Raw genomic sequence first — 19811 nt, forward strand, 5'->3', positions numbered from 1 at the left:
ATCTATATAATGTGCACAACTGCAACCAATACATAGTTTATTCATCTGAAACTCAGAACATTGGGATATTTTTTGTAATCCATAGGTGCCCTGCTAAAAATGTGATAATGCAAGTGTTACATTAGCTTAAACCACTGCAGTATTATTCCACTCACACAAAGAGAAATCCTCAAACATTCTGTCACACACTTCTCGTTAAATGCATCTGTGTGTCACCTCGTTAGGACACTACATTGCTAAAACACCTGTTGAAACAGTTTGAGCAAGCATGAACTTCCTTTATAGCTACCTGTGGGGTTGAGGCAACACGCCTTCCTACAGACTCTGTTTATCACAAGCTTTCTCTATTGCTGCCATCTTCACAGCTGTAGCCATTGAAGTTTTATCTGGTCTTTTATCTTATCTTCTTCAGTCAATATTCCATGTTTAGAAACAGGGAACATGTTACATTTAAAACAATGCTGTGACTCATATTGTTGTGGCCCCCGTATTGTAATTTCCACTGGGTTTGATGAAACAACCCCCAAGTGTGATACGTTGCCATAACTCTGACTATATGTGTGTATGTGAGTATCTGTGTTTGTATGAAAGAGAGAGAGAGAGAGAGGGGGGGAGAGAGAGAGAGAGAGAGAAAAGGAGGGAGCAGTGATCCAGAACTGAGCTCCTGTGACAGCGTTTCTATTCAGTCGACACAATCAGCGACCTAATTAAACAAACAGAAAGAGAATGAGGGAGAAAGAGAGGAAGAAAGAGAGAGAGAGACAGAGAGAGACGAGGGGAAGAAAAAGAAAGTAATGCTGGAGAAAAATAAAGGATGAGTGGACTGATTGCAAGGGAGAAAAACAAGGTAGAAATGGTGACCGAAGAAACAAAAAAACTGCAAACAGAGAGAGAGAATGAGGGGATCCGAAGAGCTGGTGCAGAAAATCAATGATAAAATGAGGCAAGGCCCAAATAAAAAATGAGCTGCAGAGTAAAAAAAAAAAAAAAAGGGAGAAAGTAAAATAAATAGAAAGAGGGATGAGATGGGTTTAGTGAAGAGCGGTGCAGTGGTTTTACACACCGGCCTTGAGCAGCGTAAGAAACACTGACTCAGATTTGGCGGCAGAGAGAGCGAGCTCGGGGAAACAGTGCTGTTGCAAGCAATTCAGTTTATCCACTTTGAGAAGAAGAGGACAGGGTCTGGACACTAATTATGGATAACAAGACAGAAAGACAGACAACAGAGCTTAGTCCAGACCTCCAGCACTGGTCCGGGGAGATAACAGGGGGAGAGAGATGAAAGGAGGGAGGGAGGGAAGGGGGGAGGGAAGGACAGAAAGTAGGAAGTTAGCCATTTTATTTAATGAGACTCAGGGCGCACGGGTGGCACTGGGGCTAAGTTCTTGGACACCACTGTAGACTTTTACATTTCCAGTAGCTGTACCAGCAGCTTGGTCGTCCACTCCAACGAACACAGTTGGTCGTGTTCACGGGTGGGTCGCTTCATTAAGCTATTCAGGGTGCCTGCACAGTAACTGAGGGATTAGTTGGGGGCGTGGAGAGATAATATTTACAGTAACAATTGTTTCCAATAGTGATTAATCTGCCAATTATTTTTCTATTTATTCATTTTGTTGATTATGCATTTGGTCAAAATAGTAAAAAGAGGCTATTACAAAATAAAATAGTGAAAAGTGCAAGTTTCCAGAGCCAACAGTGATATCTACAAATTTCTTTCAACAGTCCAAAACCCAAAGATATTGAGTTAACTACAATGTGAGATAAAGAAAGGCGGGACATTGTCACATTTGAGAAACCATCAAATGTTTGACATTGTTGCTTGAAATATGACTAAAACACAAATTCCAATAATGTTTAAAAAACAAACAGACTGCAGGAAACCGAAGCCAGACACCATGACCCTGTCAAAATGAGAACGTATCCCGTTGGTCACACTGATTCAGCTATCTGACACTTTCATTTAAGGCATCGTTTAGATTCTGTTTGACAAACGGCACAGAGCAGTCTGTGCACATAACACGGTCAAAACTGTTGTGACTGAGAGGGTTATTAAGGGTCATTTTGTGGTGGAATTGCTTCTTAATACATGCCTTTAGTTTGCTACATATAAGCTCTCATTTCAGCTTTGATGGTGGGAACTTTGTGTGTGGTTTTGAGTGCTTGTGGCGATGGGATTAATCTGCATATGCATTGGCACACAGTGTGAATGTGAGCTAGTGTTTTATACAGACATGTGCATTAAGAAATATGTCCAATGTGCCTGTAGATCTATGTTTAGGTCTGCAACAGTGCACATCATTGTGTGCATTTGCATGCACAAGCATTTTTCTGTGTTCTACTAAGTACTGTGACTCTTCCGTCTTCTTTCACTGGAGAAATTACACTTATCAGCTGTGTGAGTTGACATGTGGAACGATGAAAGAAGCACCCAGACAGAAAGAGAGTTTGTTTGGACATTAACAGCTAAAAGTGTTGGCAAAGCAAAGTGTTGAGAGGGCTGTCATCATAAAAAGAAGGGCTACAAGCTCACCCACACACATACTGAGATGGACGGGGAGGACAGTATACTGTATACTCTCCATCTCTCTTTCAAATGCACATACATAGCAGGGCCCCAAAGCTGTTCTAGTTGGTCTACCAAGGCAAGTCAAGTCAATTTATTTGTACATCCCAAAATCACAAATTGCCTCAAAAGGCTTTACAATCGGTGCAACACTGTCCCTATCATAAGAACAACATTCTCACTGCTGCTTAATGTAAAATGTTTTATCAAAAGGTGCATTTTGGTCACTTGGCATACATAATAGTAATTTTGAGGGTACAAACGACTGGGGTACAAAAAGGGTACTTTACTGTAAGCTTTATTACAGAAAGTACAATTCCGCTCTACTTTTTTTTGAGAGAACTCCATTGTCTCAATCTGGTAAAACACAATAGAGTAAAGAGAAATGTAAACTTCCTGTAGAAGTCAAGGGCAAAACACAAAGAGCATGGCCTTAAAAACACAAAGAGCATGGCCCTCAAAAGACATGTTAAAGGTGAAAATGAATTGTCCTCTGACTGCCTGTGAAACTCACTTTGAATATCTCTACTATCTATAGTTTTTACGTTATATTTCATTATATTTACAATGCGGAATTCACTATATTCCCTGTATACAAGCAGACTAAATAAATGAAGGTATGCAGGTATACACTCGACCTACAAGTGTGTGTCTGTATGTGTGCTTCATGCTATCCACCCAGATGCTCCTGGCAGGAGGTGACCTCTGTCCTCTAACAGACGGTCTGGACCTGTGGCAACACAAACACACACTCATACACACACACAGGGAGAGAAAGAGACACTCGAAGCCTGCTCAAAGTCACAATAAGGTCATGTAAACTTCCAGAATAACTGGTTAAAGAGTAACGGCAGAGATATGAAACCACCGTGAAACCACCTTTTTCAGCTTCCTCTCTGACTCCAGCCTTCCTCATCACAACAATTGCAGTTCTCTTCCAAATGCTAATTCATCTCAAAACACTGCCTCCAGCTCGAAATGTAACATAATGTAATATTCTCACATTAGCATTATGAATGTTGCTATAAAAAGATTTTAAGCACCTTTAGTGGAATTTGGACACACACACTATCATCAATATGGTGGAACTGGCTGAGGCCAGTGAAAAGCATCATTTATCAGAAAATGGAGGGAAAATTACTTTCGGTGTTTACAGATGCTCTGCTCTTATCAGAGATGATGAGGGTGAAGGGAGGGAATGAGAAAATATGGGGTGGTTAGCCATATATATATGAGAATATATGAGTATTCATGCAAAAAAAAAACAAGGTTGATGAGGAATATGTAAATGCACATGTACAGTATGTACTGTCTATGCATAAACATTAAACTGGGGAATAGGTCAGCACAAGAGGAATGAGTGAGAGCCTCCGTTCTCACCCTCAACTCGTCACATACTGAAGCTTGGTCTGGACCCCTTGGCGTCACTTTTTAAACACACTGGACACCCCTTAAGCTTAATTTCTCAACGTGTAGGGTAGTTCGATAGACCTCTATGGAACTCCCACAATGTCTGAAATTGATGCCGTGAGACCAATGATGTTTAAGGTGACAAGTATCCATATTAGGAGGAGGTGGCATTTGTGGATGGCTAGACAGATAGATTGCAAAAGGTGGTAGTAACTTTCCCTAAACCTAAGCAGACCTTAACCACAGTGTTGTCACACCATAAAACTCTAAAGGGGTACAACGTGAGTGTTAAAAAGTGATGCCAAGGGGCCCTGTGACCAAGCCTCTACATGTGACAAGTTGGGAGTGATAATGTGTTATATTTATAGCCTTTTCTAGCCAGTGAAATCATGGGAGAAAGCTAATTGTGTATGTGCATGTGTGTACAGGAGAGAGTCAGAGAAGGAGAGAGAGAGGGAGGGTCTCGGGGTGAACGAGTGATGTTTCTGTTCATTAGCAGTCCTTCCTTATAGCCGGATAGTAACAGGATAATCATGTCTGCTTGGTGGTGGCTGTGTCCTTGACTATCATTGGTGGGACTGCTGGGCCTTGTCTCTATTCCAGACTGTGTGTGTGTGTGTGTGTGTGTGTGTGTTTGTATGCATATGAGAGTCTTTCAAAACTTTAATTAACTGACTAAGCCACACACACTGATGCCAGAAACTGTGAGGCCGCATTGTGTTAGCTCTTCCAAATCAATAAAATACAATCCCCTTCTTTTCCAGTCAGCCTACAGTGTAAGCATTTCCAGTCCTGTGAGAATTTGATGTATAACTGAGACAATAGTAACAGCAGTGAATGCCAAATTCTGCAGTTAATATTTTCTTACCGGCATTTTACCTTTTTTAATCTCTGACATCATGACGCACAAAGAAATAGGAGGATAGAAAAGGGAGGAAACATAACAGTGATCCTTGAACAGATGCAGTGTGCAGCATGTAGCTGCATCTGGTCCTTGAACAGATGCAGACACATACCCCCTTGTCCCATTTTCACCAGGATGCTCTGCTGCATTCCTTATTGATACTATCCATTGATCGCTCTCTGCTTGAACTGAGTTAGAATGATTCTGCAACTCCACGATATCGGGTTGACTGGCTGATTTTCTCAAGGATATCTTCCAAACTTGTGCAGCACTATAATCGATGGGTGAAAAATTGAGCGTCCTGTATTTTCCACACAGCTGCATCATAATTAACATTTTTTCTAAAGTTTTTCCAAATCCTAAAAGTGCAGAGGGATTATCTGTTTTGCTAGTCAATTCAGCGTAGCGAAACACAGATTATATCTCCGTCAGATAGATTTAAGTAATCCACAACTGGACTGTATCATCACTCCGGCGAAAGCCTCACTAAGAGTTTTCAGTTCTTTAGCGAACAGGCTGTCTGCTTGTTTCATAAAGTAATATTTAAAACTTCACACTGTTTCAGTATCAGGTGGAACGTAATAACAGCCAGTTTATGAAATTAATGTGAAAATGTTGTAGAATCACCCAAAAAACATTTATGGCAAAATACTGCAGGGACGAACAACAACTATATATGTCAGGTTTCTAACCTCAGTAACTGATTGTTGATTGTTTGCACGATAGTTCTTTTATTTCTGATTTTTTGTATCTTTTAGTTTATGTTTTTTCACTTGTGTTGCTTCATTTTTTTGTGTTGTTTATATTTCCATCTTTCAGTTTTTCTATACATTCTTCTTTTATAGGTAATATAAGTTATACATCGATAGATAATCTGTTTTTTTTCTTGTTGTATACTTTGCTCAGTGAGGAAATGTTTCCCTGCTATTTTCTTGTATTAGGCGTATGTGACAAATAAAACTTACGCCAACTTAAACTAAATCTTTTTAAGTAAATATAAAACAAACAATTCAAATATAATACTCGACTGCATTCAAGACTTTTTCAGGACGGTACAGCAGTCACGGTGCAGACGCCTCATCATCGTTGCTTGTTTTGATGACCATGTCATCCTTTCCTTTTTCTGGACACAGAAAGGTCGTTGACTGATTTGGAAGTGAGACTTCATGAGTGTCATCTGTACTAATGAGCTCTGTCACTCACGACCACAGGCCAAATGGCTCATCCATTAATAAATTAGATAAAGGTGCTGTTTAGTTTATCTGACTCTGTCGTTCTTCTGTTCTTTCTCTTTGTCCACCTCTTATCTTTTCTTTGTTCTCTCTCTTTTCCCCCCCATTTTGTTCCACGTTTCAGACTGACTGCATTCCATCTGCTGCTCTTATCTCTTTCCAAACTCTCGTTCCCTTCCATCCATCAATTCACACTCAACACTCGACAAACCACATCCCATCTCTCTTTCTTTCTTTTCATGGTTGTATTTCCTCTCCTCTAACGGCCTCGTCTTTCTCTCGCTAAATTTCTCCCTGTGTCATTCTTTGTCTTTCTGCTGTCACCATAACTCCATCATTTTCTCCTCACTCACTCAGAGGCAGACAAGCGTACACAGTTAGTATTCACATGCACGCTCGCTTTCAATAACCTCCTTTTGAAGTGCTCAAAGTCAATATTCTATCAATATAGCAAACAAAATGCAATGAATACCAATTGATTGTTGCTTGTGGCTATGTGTGCTACAGCTAGTTCATCCACATGCCTTGCTCCTCCTACAGTACACCATCCACATGCTACAGTAATAATATGACTGTAATAAAGTATACAGCATTATGAACACTATGCAGATTACTATGAGTAGATATTTGGGATATGTTATGTATCACTACGCTATAAATACCATACTGTTCTGGGTCCCCACACAGAATAATATTACAGATAAATACTAACCAGTTTCATCTGGATAATATTACTGTACATGTCACAATGAAAATGTGAAAAAAACCTCCTAGCAGATAAGTGAAGTTGAAATCAGTCCGGTCACCAGTAAAGGAAGTGCAGTGCAGCAACTCACTGGTACCATAAAATACATATTGTAATCAAATTGCATAATATACTGTTCCTTTAAAGTTTGTATGATCCAAATAAATAATGATTTTCTACATTAATCACAAATATGTGAACAGTTTGACACCAAAATACTGCAAAGTTTGGCTGAAGGTTAAACTAACTGAAACATACAAAAACTTCATTATCTGGGTTGCAAACATTTCATGACAGATTTACTTTTGACACGGTCGTGTTTTGTTGCAACCATCATATTATTCGGAGGTGAGAGCTGGAATTAATGACATTATGGGAAATTAAACTCTGTTCGGTCACTATGATGTTTAACATTTCAAATCTCACATATTTGTGATTCTGTAAGTGGGCACTTTTCTCTTAATCACCAGAAATATTTGGAAGCTGGACTATTACACTGCGCATTTTGCAAATGAAGTGTAATTTAAGATGTAGTAAAGTCTACAGAGGATGTAACGCTGACTTTACCCTCCATTCTTCTATCTGGCAGATGATGACAGCTGTCTTAAATTAAATTTCAAAATGAATTCAACCATGGCAGTTGAGAAAGGTCTGGGTCATTAGCAAGCATAAAAAAAGGCCCACACTGCCAACAATATCCTCTGATCACAAGAAAAATGGCAAATCTAAAAGACAGCTTATTATAAAGTGCCATCACATCACATCACACCAGATGGTTCACAATGTGGCATCACATCACGTAAGGTTTCCATGGATGTCAGCGGAGTTATGAGTCAACTGAGAGGCTTTTAATGTGGTCAGAAAGTTTTTCCGTGTTGGTTTTGGATTGTCCGACGGCTCACATGCCTGCAGGCATTCGCAGATGCAAGGCACTCACATGAACGCTGCTCCACACGTGTGTCAGAAACATAAAACATACACAAAACACGCACAACTCAAACATGTTAACGTCCACAAAAGATATGGGCAGTCTTTGTCGTTATTATCTGCAATAAAGATCTGTCATAACTGGACTCTCGGTCCAGTAAAGTCTCAAACATTTCATTGATTTACTGAATAGTATTAGTAGGAAAACTTTGAAACAGTAGCATACACAGTAAGACAAGTTGATTTATAAGCCCTGATGTAATTTTCAATCCATCTGCTTCCATCTTGAGCTGCTTCTCCTGGTCAGCAGATGAGCAGAGCAGCAACGTCCTCCAGAAGCCCAAGATTTCCCAGCCTGAAGGAAGACTGAATCCCACCAGGGTGTTCTACATCTGCCCCCTTTCTGCTAGAAAACCCTTCAAAATACAAACCACATGCCTTTTATCTATCTAATACATATTACCACTGATATAAAGTCCTCCAAACCCAATGATAAAGTATCACCAGGACAACATTGTCAGTGTCCTCCACAGTTACTAATATGGTTCATCTGTTTCCCGCTTTGCATCCACTAAGGTTTGATTAGGGTTAAGGTTGGGGAATGATCGTGGTTAAAAGAAAACAAAGTGGACTGATGGTAGCAAGCAAGATGTAAAAAGCCATCTCTGTTGTCAAACACCAAGCATGACCTCCTTCCTGGGAGGTTCTGAGGTGCTATAACACCATCGTGCTACATCCGCCTTTGTTTCTGATAAACAACAGTCATAAATTGCACAGCCACAGGAAGTCCCTGTCAAGTAAACACAAACAGAGGTGTTTGAAATAATGACTATCACTGTTGTTTTTTTGGTTAAAGTAGAAAACTGGTCTGATGTTGCATGAAGTGATCCTGTATACAGTTCATCAGTCCTAAGATATGCAGTTGGTTTTATTCATTGTGTTTTATGGGATAGATTATTCTTGCATCAAATAACTGTATGAAGTGAAGCATGAGCCATTTGCATCATTGCACTGCTGATTGTAAAGAACAATGCACGCTGCATGAACTGAAACATGATGCAAACAAACTGATGTTGACCTTTAAATAAACTTCTGCTAACTCTGACTAAACAAACAGTCAAACAAATACCAAACATGCAGCACAGATGAAGCTCCGTTGATAACTATCGTGGGGATGTGTTCATGCTGCAGACAGTGAGAGGGAGGTTGGTTCTGCTACACAGTCTGCAATGCAGCTCGGCTCACTAATTTTTGCATCGTGCTCCTGCACAAACAATGGTAAACAGCAAACAACCCCTTTACACTCTCTCTCTCTGTTTCATTCTGATTCCTTTTTTTTTTAAATACTCTTTTTGTTTTTCTTTGTTTCAGCTTTCTCCTGTATTACTCTCTCCTGATGTTTGTCTCGATTCCCGCCTCACTGCTTCACTCCCCCCCCATCCCAGTTGTTTAATCAGACCATGAAATGACTGCAGAGACTGGCAGAGCAATCTCCTCCTCGCTGTTCATCTGAAGTGCTAATGCGGAAGGAGGGAGGAGAGGAGAAAAGGGATGATGGAAGTGGGAAGAGATGGTAGAAATCAAAGGAACGGAGAGGAAGACGAGCCATGGGCGAGAGAGGGAGAGGAAATGAGTGGATAGCGGCGAGTGAAACGAAGAAACGAGTGAAAGAGAATTCTAGAGGAAGATGAGACGAGAACAATGTCAAGGCAAAACAGAAAGGGGTTCGCAGAAGAGAGTTGGGGAGTGATGGATAATAAATAAAAGCAGGAGACAGGCTCAAAACAACAGCATGTATCAAACGGAGGATGGGGGGCTAAAAATAGAGGGGAGCATAGAACAGAGATAGAAACGAGGTGACAAGATGAAGTGTCAACAAATTTTTGTGCTTGTGTCTGACCTGCAAACCCTCCAATTCTGCAGCCGTAACACACACACACACAAACAAAATAGTCTCTGATGATAATCCAGGGAGGATGTGTGATGACTGAGAGCACAGAGATCAAACGAAACAAGCAGGAGATGAAGAAAACACACAGACAAGCTTTGACAGGAAAGCAGATTAGAGGTTGAGAGCTCAGATGATTCCTCTGACCTGCTAGAAACCCTGAGGAGAAAAAAAAAATTAACATCTCTCCACGCGAGGACAAATGAGGTGTGAATTATTGATTATTTTTCTGCAGTGGATGAAGCAAATCTGGGCCACCACAGAGTTTCCACACATTTCCAGGGTCAGGCTCTGTGAGGTTTCCTGTCGGTTAAGAGGACTGGTGTGGCTTATAATTAACCTCCCAGTAAATGTGAGGAGATATTAGACAAAAATAGGAAAGATATATTTTCCAAAATGTTGCACCATGCTGTTGCGATCAGCATTTTAGAAAGCGATTAGTATAATCTTGAATGTTGCTGTTTATATCATTTCAATTTCATGCTAGGATTCTTTCTCTGTGGGAGTTTACCTGTTAACTGTTTCTAACATAATTAATTAAGTTTAATTGACCTGAATATGGAAGAGAAATGAGTATTAGCAGGTTAAGTACTGGCACTATCGCTATGATCAAGTGTGTAATTCCTTTTTAATGGTGACAACTTTCTGGCAAGCGTTTAGTTCCAGATCAGATCATTATGAGTAACAACATGATATTAAACAGGCTGAGCTACTTAAAGCTGCACTAATCAATAGGTTTTTTTAAATAATGAGTTAAATGTGCTTTCTCTCTCTTTGTTACTTTGTAGCTGAGCAAAACATTCCCACACACACACACATATCCTCTCAGGTGCACCTGTTTAATTTGCCTTTGCTACATGCCAAAATTAATTTTAGCACCTGCCTTGGCCATGCTGAGTCTATCCCTGCTACTCAATATTTGTGTGAGTGTGTGAGTGTGTGTGTGTGTGTGTGTGTGTGTGTGTGTGTGTGTGTGTGTATGTGTGTACATGTCCAAGTGTATGAACCCAAGCAGCAGGAGTTAGCAAGCTAATAAATCCTCTCCTACGACACCCCCTGCAATAATGAGACACTTCTCACTTTTCCTCCCTCTCTTCTTTCACTCCCTCTCACTTTCCTCTCTCTCTCTCTCACACACACACACACACACACACACACACACACACACACACACACACACACACACACACACACACACGCACACATACCTCTGCTGATCTACCCTGGGGAGCTCTGGGATTCTTCCCTCCTCTTGCTATGGCAACAGAACTTTACTACTTAACACTTTTCCCACAATTGGACACCGAGGCCAAGAATAACTGGGCTTCTATGGATCATAAACATAATTTGTAAAATATGCAACATATCTTCATCCAACAAAAGAGAGAAAGTGAAAATGAGATAAGGAGACCCGCTGTAGACTGAGGAGATGTTAATAAAGTGGTTGCTATCAATGAGAAGTTATCTCTATCCACTACATAAGGAATACTCCTTCCGACAGGAAGATGTACCTCTCTGCAGATCATACTATCTGTTTCTGTACTGGAAAACAAAACACATCGAATGGCTGCGACTTCCAGTAAGTCCAAATGCAGTGGCTGCTTTCCAGTGCAGCAGTTTAGAGATTTAGATTATTTCCCCCATGGGAAACATTCAATAAAATATGGAAACATGAAGAGATTTTTTAATCTTTCAATAGCTGTATCACTGCTCTTTTCACCACATCTCTGTGTAAATGAGCCTCTATAGACCACCTAACAGATCAATTATGTATACAGATGGAGCAAGTTCTACTCATATCAACAGCTGTAAGCAGAGCTTCCATCACAGCACTGAAACCAGGTTAAGTGTCGAGTGGCGAGTGTTTTTTCTCCTGAAACAACGACTTGATGCTCAGTGTAAGTCATCATTACCTTTAGAACAATCACAAGCAACAGCATCATCCTGGTCATCTTCATCACATCAGTTACTACAAGTTACTTTCCACCATCAGTGTGATTGTAACCTGTTTGAACAAACATCTATTTAACAGCTTTTAGTTTTGTCCCTTCACTGTACCAGCATACATATTTCTGTCCTGCACAATGATTCAACTGGTTGATTTGACGATCTCAAGTTCAAAACACAAAATGCATTTTACTTCAAGCACATACTGACCAATACCTGCAACTGCAAATCACACTTACCTTTCACTATGTGGAGAAAATAATAAAAGTCAAAAGTAATGTTAGATGAAGGCAAACTCTTCTCTCAGGAATGTAAGATGAGTAACTGCTAGCAGGAAATCATTCATAAGCCATGTTTCACAGGAAAGCGTGCAAATGAGACAGCATTTCCAAAAAAGAGAAGTGTTTCGTGTTGCCCATCAAAGGCGCAGTAGGGAGGGACTAGTATTGCATTTCACCCAGTGTGAATATTTCAAGAGCACTTCTCCATTGGTACACTGAAATGTTATACTGTACCAATGGTAGTGATAAGACTTCCCTTTACCTGTCAAGTTAAAAGACCAACACTTCAAAGGTAGAAATGAAACAGAAACCCCTTATATTCCTCTAAACATTCAGGACTCAAAAAATATTGATGCCAACTCTTACACAGGATACTCTGCAACAATTATTCCCTAACTATGAAGCTGAGTTGCCATTTCTCTGACTCTGTTGCTATGCAAAGTACCCATCTTATTAATGCAAGAGGACAAGGTTACGCTAGAGGGAGTGGTATTATACAAAGTTTCAAATTTCCCAAGAGATAACTACAGGAATTTATGAAATATGTGTCACATGTGTCTCTCTCTCTCCTTAGACTATGATGTAATGAACCAGTTATCTCAGCGTACCTTGACGTCAGTTGGAGACTGCGTCAAACGGGAGATGTTGGGCAATACTGTGTGTCAATAAGAACAAATTACATCAAGAAAAACTTTCCATCTGAAAATACTGAAAGATAAACATTAAAAAAATGATTGAACTCTTGTTGAAGTTTCACAGTAGACAATAAAATTAGGAAAACATTTAAGTTGAGCTGTTTTCTTATTTAACCAGGAGGCATTCAAAGCCAAAATCATATATCTAGAAGCACTAATCTAACAGTTTAAAGTACCTAATCCTAGAAGTCTCCAGATAACATTAGTGGTCTTGAAATATGTTGTCCTTGTTGACATTGCTAAGTTGCTGCATGTGTCTGCCTGAGAGAACTTCTGCAGATAAACACTGCCACCAGGTGGACAGTATATGTTAGTGCAAGCTGCCACCTTACTGCAGCATTTTTTGCTGCTGTCTTGTAGTTTAACAAGTCAGGACTCTAAATATGGCTGTAACATTTTTGTAAAATATTAAAACTGTCTGAAGACAATGTAACTAGCTTATATTGAGTGCCACATTTAACAAATAGCACATTTTCCACTTTGTTTACTGAAAAGTGTAGCATACTTATGTCTAAAAAATAAATATAGTTGTAATTCTGGTACAGTAGGACTTTAGATTGATGTCAAACCGTTATTTATTTATTTATTTTACCACTGCTCAGTGTGCACAACTGGACTGTAAAATGAATCTGGAAAAAGTCGGCGTCCAAGTATGTTCAGTGGTTACTGGATGGACCCCATAATTAATCTGGAACTCACCTCATGTGCTGCAGTGCTGATATGAATATAGATTGATCCAGCATTGGCAGTGATAAGTACAATTAATCCAGATTATCATCGTAATTTAGGAAAAGGGGGAGATAATGTGAGCGTCAAAGACTCATGTGGAGAAAAATAAATGGTTAGCAATACATATCAGTGAGCCAGCAAAGTTGGGGACACTTAATAAAGGATACACACACACACACACACACACACACACACACTCACACAGACAGACACTCACACACACACCCACTACGCACATTAAAAACTTACCTGAGAGCAACGTTTTGCTGACTCATATGGCCCTGAGAAAAACTGTGCTCCACTTGTCTTTTTAAGAATCCCTACATAACCTGCAGAGAAAAAAAAGCATGCATGACTCATCTTTGTCTGTTTCAGGTTCTGCAGAGAAATCGTTTCCTATCCATGATGAAACAACTGCATGTGCTCTAAAAAAGCAGCATACAGCACAGCTGCTATTGGAGATAAAAATGTAAATACTTGTAGATTGTGTGTTGGTTAGGGGGAATACACTAGCATGCTTGTTTTCATGGTGATGATGAAGTTATTTTTTATTATGTGAATGCATTTTAGGTTATTTAACTGGATTTTATTATTTGAATTCACCTTCAATTTCGCCTAAATGACAAAATAAAAATAAAAAAAACAGTAAAAACCTAATGCATGATGACATGATGAGACTTCAGAAAAACTTACTGGCTACAGGTGAGCAGAAGTTTTTCCATAAATTATACTTACACTTATGATATAATAATTTGCATAATATTCTAATACAGGATAATTATTACAGTAAACACTAACCAATGTTCCACAATATGCTCATATTTTATATTCTGTCTGTTTTTGAAGTGCCTGGTGAGTGCTTGCATGCAACTTTTATTCAATAACCAGTTAAGATTGGTCATATACTGTCACATATATTATTAGACTGTTTCAAAAGTATTATGGTCTGTTATATGCACACATGCCACACATTACTGTAAATGAATGCTACTAGTAAAAATGTCAAAGTGTCCTTGAGCAGGACAGTGAACAGCACACTTGCATGGTAACTCGCTGCCATCGGTCTCTGAGTGTGTGTTTTGAATACATGCATGAGAGGCACATTGTAAAGTACTTTGGATAAAAGCGCTATATAACTGCAGTCCATTTACCATACTGAAAACGTCTCGAAATCCACAGCTACTCCTGTGTAATTTGGATGTCAAAGTAGTTTTTCTGTCCAAACCGCCTTGAAAACCATAACTCTGGCTGCAGTGTACATGATGTTGCCACTTATTTCTTGCTTACCTTCCAATAAGTTTCAAAGCGAATGGAAATCACATGCTGCATCATCCACATATTTAGAAACAGATCATTAACTGCCACTAAAAAATTTTAAATAAGCATCTTATTACTGCCAGGTCAAGTCCATGTCACTGTACAATGCAGAACCAGAAACCTGATTTGTCCCACTCAGGGTTAATAACAGGCTCAGTCCCCTCCTGTGTTCTGGTTGGCCTGGGTCCACTGTAGTGGGCAAGCTGACCTGGTTTTACAGAGACTCACAGTCTGGGCAGAATACAAAGAGAACAGGACTGCCACAGGAAATATGATGAGTCGGCATAAACACTACTTTATTCCACGTGGTTAAGCATGCTAGCCTTAGGGCTTCACTGCAGCCACACATACAAAAAATATACAGTGTGCACTCATCATATTACAGTGACAGTTATGCTGCAGTAATCTGATTGTTGTAGCTAAAAACATAAAAAGTACTAACCTATATACATAAACTTCAGTTAGCGTGCTCCAGAAATGCAAACAGGCAGCTATCAGATACCGTATTTAAAGGTTGGTTCAACCCATTTAGATGCTTTCTCACCACCTTGTGGTATTTAGCCACAAAACCACAATACAATGACAATGAATTCAATTTGATGTGCAATTTGTTGTCATTGGTTGTGTTTTATTCACAAAAGCTGATTTTCATACCATCCCTGCATGCATGTAGGCATATAAGTAATTTGGCTGTGTAGCAATTAACGTGCAGAAGTGACTCCACAGTAAACCACTTTGGATAAAAGCACGTATTAATACAACAATAAAAAATGATGCCAGTGCTGAAAATGTTCTGCTTAGTGTAGCAAAGGTAAAACTCTTTCTTGTAGCACTTAGAGTTAATAGCTTAAATAGAAGCGTATATGCTAAATCATTCCCGAAGCTAAGTTGCTACACTGCAGCTGGATTCCTCCCTGCTGATCAGTTTCTGATATAACCTGCTAGTAATGGTGACATGTTAAATAAATATGCACACATAGCATGTACAAACCAAACACACACAACCAGAAAAGGCATCAATAAACACACACACACACACAAAAAATGAATGCCATCAGGTGCCATATTCATGCTCATTCTAACCTTTCATGGTGAGAACACCACGGCAGAAGTCTTTGAAGTCAATCCTCCCACGAGAGTCGAGATCCAAACATTTGGCCAACTTCCTCACCTGCGGGAAAGAACAGAGAAAACATGAAGATCTCTCAGAGTACACAGGACAAATTCACAAGTTACTGCACGGTCAAATTACAAAAACATATTCTGTGTTGGGTTGGTAGGGGGGGGGAGGGGGGGTTATGTTACAGCTGCTATATACATGCATTTAGGAGATTTGGATTATTTTAACATACATTTTGACATTTCATAGCAGGAAAAGCACAAGTGTGATTAATAACATCAATGATGGCACTTAATGGCACTGTGCTTGTCTTGCTATGAGAACTCAAACTGTGTCTGTTATCAGTGCACAAACTCTGGTATCTTACTGGTGTCAAACCATTGAATAGCCTCTTCAACATGTATTTGCACGTGTGCACGTGTTTGTGTATCAGTGCAGCTCTGGCACCACGTAGTTTCCCAGACAGAGAGGTATCGAATAAGTATATTACTCATCTTCACTTTCAATATTACACCAAGGCTCTTGTGAAGTGATGTCAAGGCTTTCATACCTTCAGAAGTTTAACAGTGGTTTGACTGTATTTCTTCACGCTGCATCTATTATAACTCTGACAACAGATTACTGCCTTTATCATATTGTAAACAAGACAAAATATAGGCTAACCGGTGTCCACTGTAATGTTAACATTAATGTACGTGGGAGCACAATGCTAAAGTGTTGGTTTGAAAATCCACAACATACCAGTAATGATATGATTTTTGTATTCTTACAGTGGTGGAAAGGCCATGGAGTCATTAAAATCAACACAATTTATCACTCTGGGAGTTCAAGCCCAGACAACTCATGGCAATCTGCCTATTAGATTGGGTTATATCAAGTGTACAAAGATGATATTTTGGCCTGAGGATGGTGCACAGATCCAAAAAATATCCAAAACGGATAAGAATTAGCCTTTGGGGAGAGTGAATGTGCACAGTAAAAGGCAATGTGCCAATTACATTTCAATATTTTGTTGAGTACGAGTGGAAATTTTGTTGTAATAATGGCACTAGATGAAAGTTCAAGAGGTCACAAATATTACAAGGAAATATTCTCTTAGAACCATGATAAGAAATAACAATTTACATGAACATTTGGCCGGTATCTTTAGATATATATTCTACATCTAGACCTGCTTACAAACCAACAGAGTGGGATTATTTACTAAAATAACCTTATTTACATTATCACACGTATGTGCTGTAAAGTACCTCAAGTGCAGGTGTACTCTCACTCACGATCCTCCCACATTAACATCACTGTGAAGAGGGCTGCTTCCTTTGAGCGCTCTGCACTGCAGCTGAATAAGGCATCATTCTCTTCGCAAGCTACCCACAGCCATTTCAAATTTAACAATGCTAATTTTAGCAAAGGTTTGTGGCCGAAACGGAAACGGGTTAAAAAAAAAAACGTAGCACAGATTCTGATGCTTCTGCTTAGAGAGGTAGAGCAAAGTGCCCCATAGAGTTAAGAGTTTACATGAGAAATAGGAAAATGTTATGTTACCACCCTGGAAACTGGATCACAAAGTCAATACTGTACAGCACAGTATAAGCATTTTAAAGTGTGTTAAAGACAACTTAGATTGAAGATCTGTTCAGATTCTGTCGACTGGTCCTGTTCAAGACAGCCAAGGTAGCTGTTTCTGATTCATCCTCAGATTATTAAGGTCAGAGCGAAGGGTAAAAAAAAGATGTGGGAGCAGGGGAGAAACTAGAGGATAATGTGAGTGAGAGCACATGTGCACGTGACTGTACAACTGAGAGAGAGTCACCTACCCAGTGTGCACAATAGTAGGTCAGCTTCTCTCTAAGTGGGATTTGCTCATATAGGACAATGACACGAGAGGTCAACACATGCGGTGGAACAAGGAAGCAGCTCAACACAGAACATCAGTTATTAAAGGAACACCAGCTCAAACTCAACAGAGTAGATGTAAAGTGTATGTGTTTGTTTTTCTGTATGCAAGAGTCTCAGTATTATACGTGCATCACAAGTATGTTAAATACAGATTAAAATGAATATAACTGGAATTGTGCATTATACTATACAGTACTAGCATCTACCAACATGCAGGTCTTTGAGTTTTACATTACACACACACGTCATCCTATTGTATGAACCCAGCTCCCAGGTCAGTGACAAGCGTCCCCTTGGAGCTAATCAGTGCCTCCACAATGTTCCTGCTGATGAGGAACACAACACTGGGGAGCCAATCAACGACAATCTTCAATTAGCTTGACATGCAGTGAGACACAGAGGCATGAGGGATGTCCACTGCGACACATGCGCTGGTGAAAAACATCTATAATGCAGCCGCTGACACTGATTATTTAACTCAAACTAAGCTCTTTGAAGTTCGATGCCATAGTTTCTTCTTGTTTTTTTTTGAAATTATGTTTTTTCTAAATGAACTATGATTTGAATATATCCTAAAATGAAAGAGCATCTTAATCAAGGCTTATCCGAAAAACTAAAGTGAATTTAAGGGGTTTTAAGCTTACATAACCCGATAATGACATGCAGGTTGTAGCTGTTCTCTGCATTTCTAAGCTTCACACTCAATTAGTTCCAAATATTAAAGGCCCGATGCACCCACAGTTTTGCCTCTATGGTAATTTGGATTGCTTGATTTTCAGCAGCTTGCTAAAGAGTCTCTCAGCAGCAGTTACTGACAAAGACCAGAATCTGTCCCGTATATCTGTCCATCCATCCACTCACCATTTCCTAAGTTTCTTCTCTTGTTCAGATCTGCAGAAGGCTAGAGCTGTCTTATTGGCATGGTACGCTGACCTCGGACAGGTTACCAGTCTAGGCTTAAATACACCACATATGCATAATGCTGGATATTTTCTTTATAGCTCAATCACTACTGGATTTTTTTAGGCCAATATTGATAGCAATATTTTAAAGTTTAAAAACATATTTTGCAATTTCTTGTTACTCTTTGGCAATATAGCTACAACAAGCTAATATCAGCAATAAATTTATCACCTCCGGTCTAATTCTCCTTATAGTAGGCTTGTGCTTGATACTGGCCCTCTGTTGGGCCAATTTCTCAATTTATTCAATACTGAAAAATCTTTTTCCCCTGGTGTTTATGTCGGTTCATTTACTTAAAGTGTCTTTTAATCAACCACACAGTGTTCCCAGTGACCATTAAAGTTACTTTCATGCACTGCTCCAGTAGAAATTAACTATCTCATTCGACACACAGCTTTCAGGTCAGAGAGGAAAAGGAGCTTCAGGCTGTTTTGCTGGACTGTCGTACAGCAGCTATTCCCTCTGTCTCCACATTGCTAAGGGACAAAAAATTTCATTCTGCTTGGTTCCAGTCTGGAAAACTTTAATTAGGAACTTCCATTGCAACAGTATGCACCCCAGGTCCAGCTGGGATCTACCCAATTAGCCTCTCATGTGTCAAAAAATAACAGTGGAACTTCATAGCAACGAGAAAGGCCGTAATTATATATTTCATTAGGCAAGATGCAGAAGCCTGTTAGGCTAATCCTGAGAAAATAATGAGGGCGCGTTGTTCGGTTGCCTACTTTATTCACATAGACGAAGCATATTAGCAGGAAAAAAACATACAATTAAGTCAACTTAAAGGTCCAGGACACATGTTCTCACCTGCTCTGTTTGTCCAAACTGAGAACCCAACTGCAGCAAGTGTTCAGGGCGGATAAAACCGTCTGAGTCCTCGTCACACACGTCAAACACCTCTTTGAGTTTCCTCAGAAATATCAGCAGATTTCCCGCCTCAGGCAGAGACTCTTCGTCCATCTCTTTATTGCTTTATTAATTTTCTTTCGGGATGTTTTTACCCCGACATGTTGTTTGGAAACCACTCGGGCTTTACGCGCGTGCGTCACAAGAGCTCGTGGATGCAGCTCCTGCTGCGCGCGACAGGAGGAGGAGGAGGAGGAGTGATGCTGATGGACAGAGGAGAAA

At 39.7% G+C, this 19811-nt stretch overlaps 1 protein-coding gene across 4 annotated transcripts in view; it reads right to left on the reverse strand.

The window, feature by feature from the left end:
* The window catches only part of rab11fip4b (RAB11 family interacting protein 4 (class II) b), a 51940-nt gene extending 32141 nt beyond the window's left edge, over nucleotides 1-19799 (reverse strand). The window contains exons 1-3 of one of the 4 annotated variants that reach the window (XM_042392241.1): nucleotides 19491-19798; nucleotides 15785-15872; nucleotides 13634-13713 (exon numbers count right to left, since the gene is read on the reverse strand). In XM_042392241.1, the coding sequence (XP_042248175.1) occupies nucleotides 13634-13713; nucleotides 15785-15872; nucleotides 19491-19643 (321 nt within the window). In that variant the 5' untranslated portion in view covers nucleotides 19644-19798. Of the gene's footprint in view, nucleotides 1-11918; nucleotides 12145-13633; nucleotides 13714-15784; nucleotides 15873-19490 lie in introns of those variants that run through there. The other 3 variants (XM_042392243.1, XM_042392245.1, XM_042392247.1) reach the window with 3 other exon arrangements.
* Between the last annotated feature and the right edge of the window lie 12 nt (nucleotides 19800-19811).

The sequence above is a fragment of the Thunnus maccoyii genome, chromosome 2, assembly GCF_910596095.1.
Source record: "Thunnus maccoyii chromosome 2, fThuMac1.1, whole genome shotgun sequence".
In the NCBI taxonomy this organism is placed as follows: Eukaryota; Metazoa; Chordata; class Actinopteri; order Scombriformes; family Scombridae; genus Thunnus; species Thunnus maccoyii.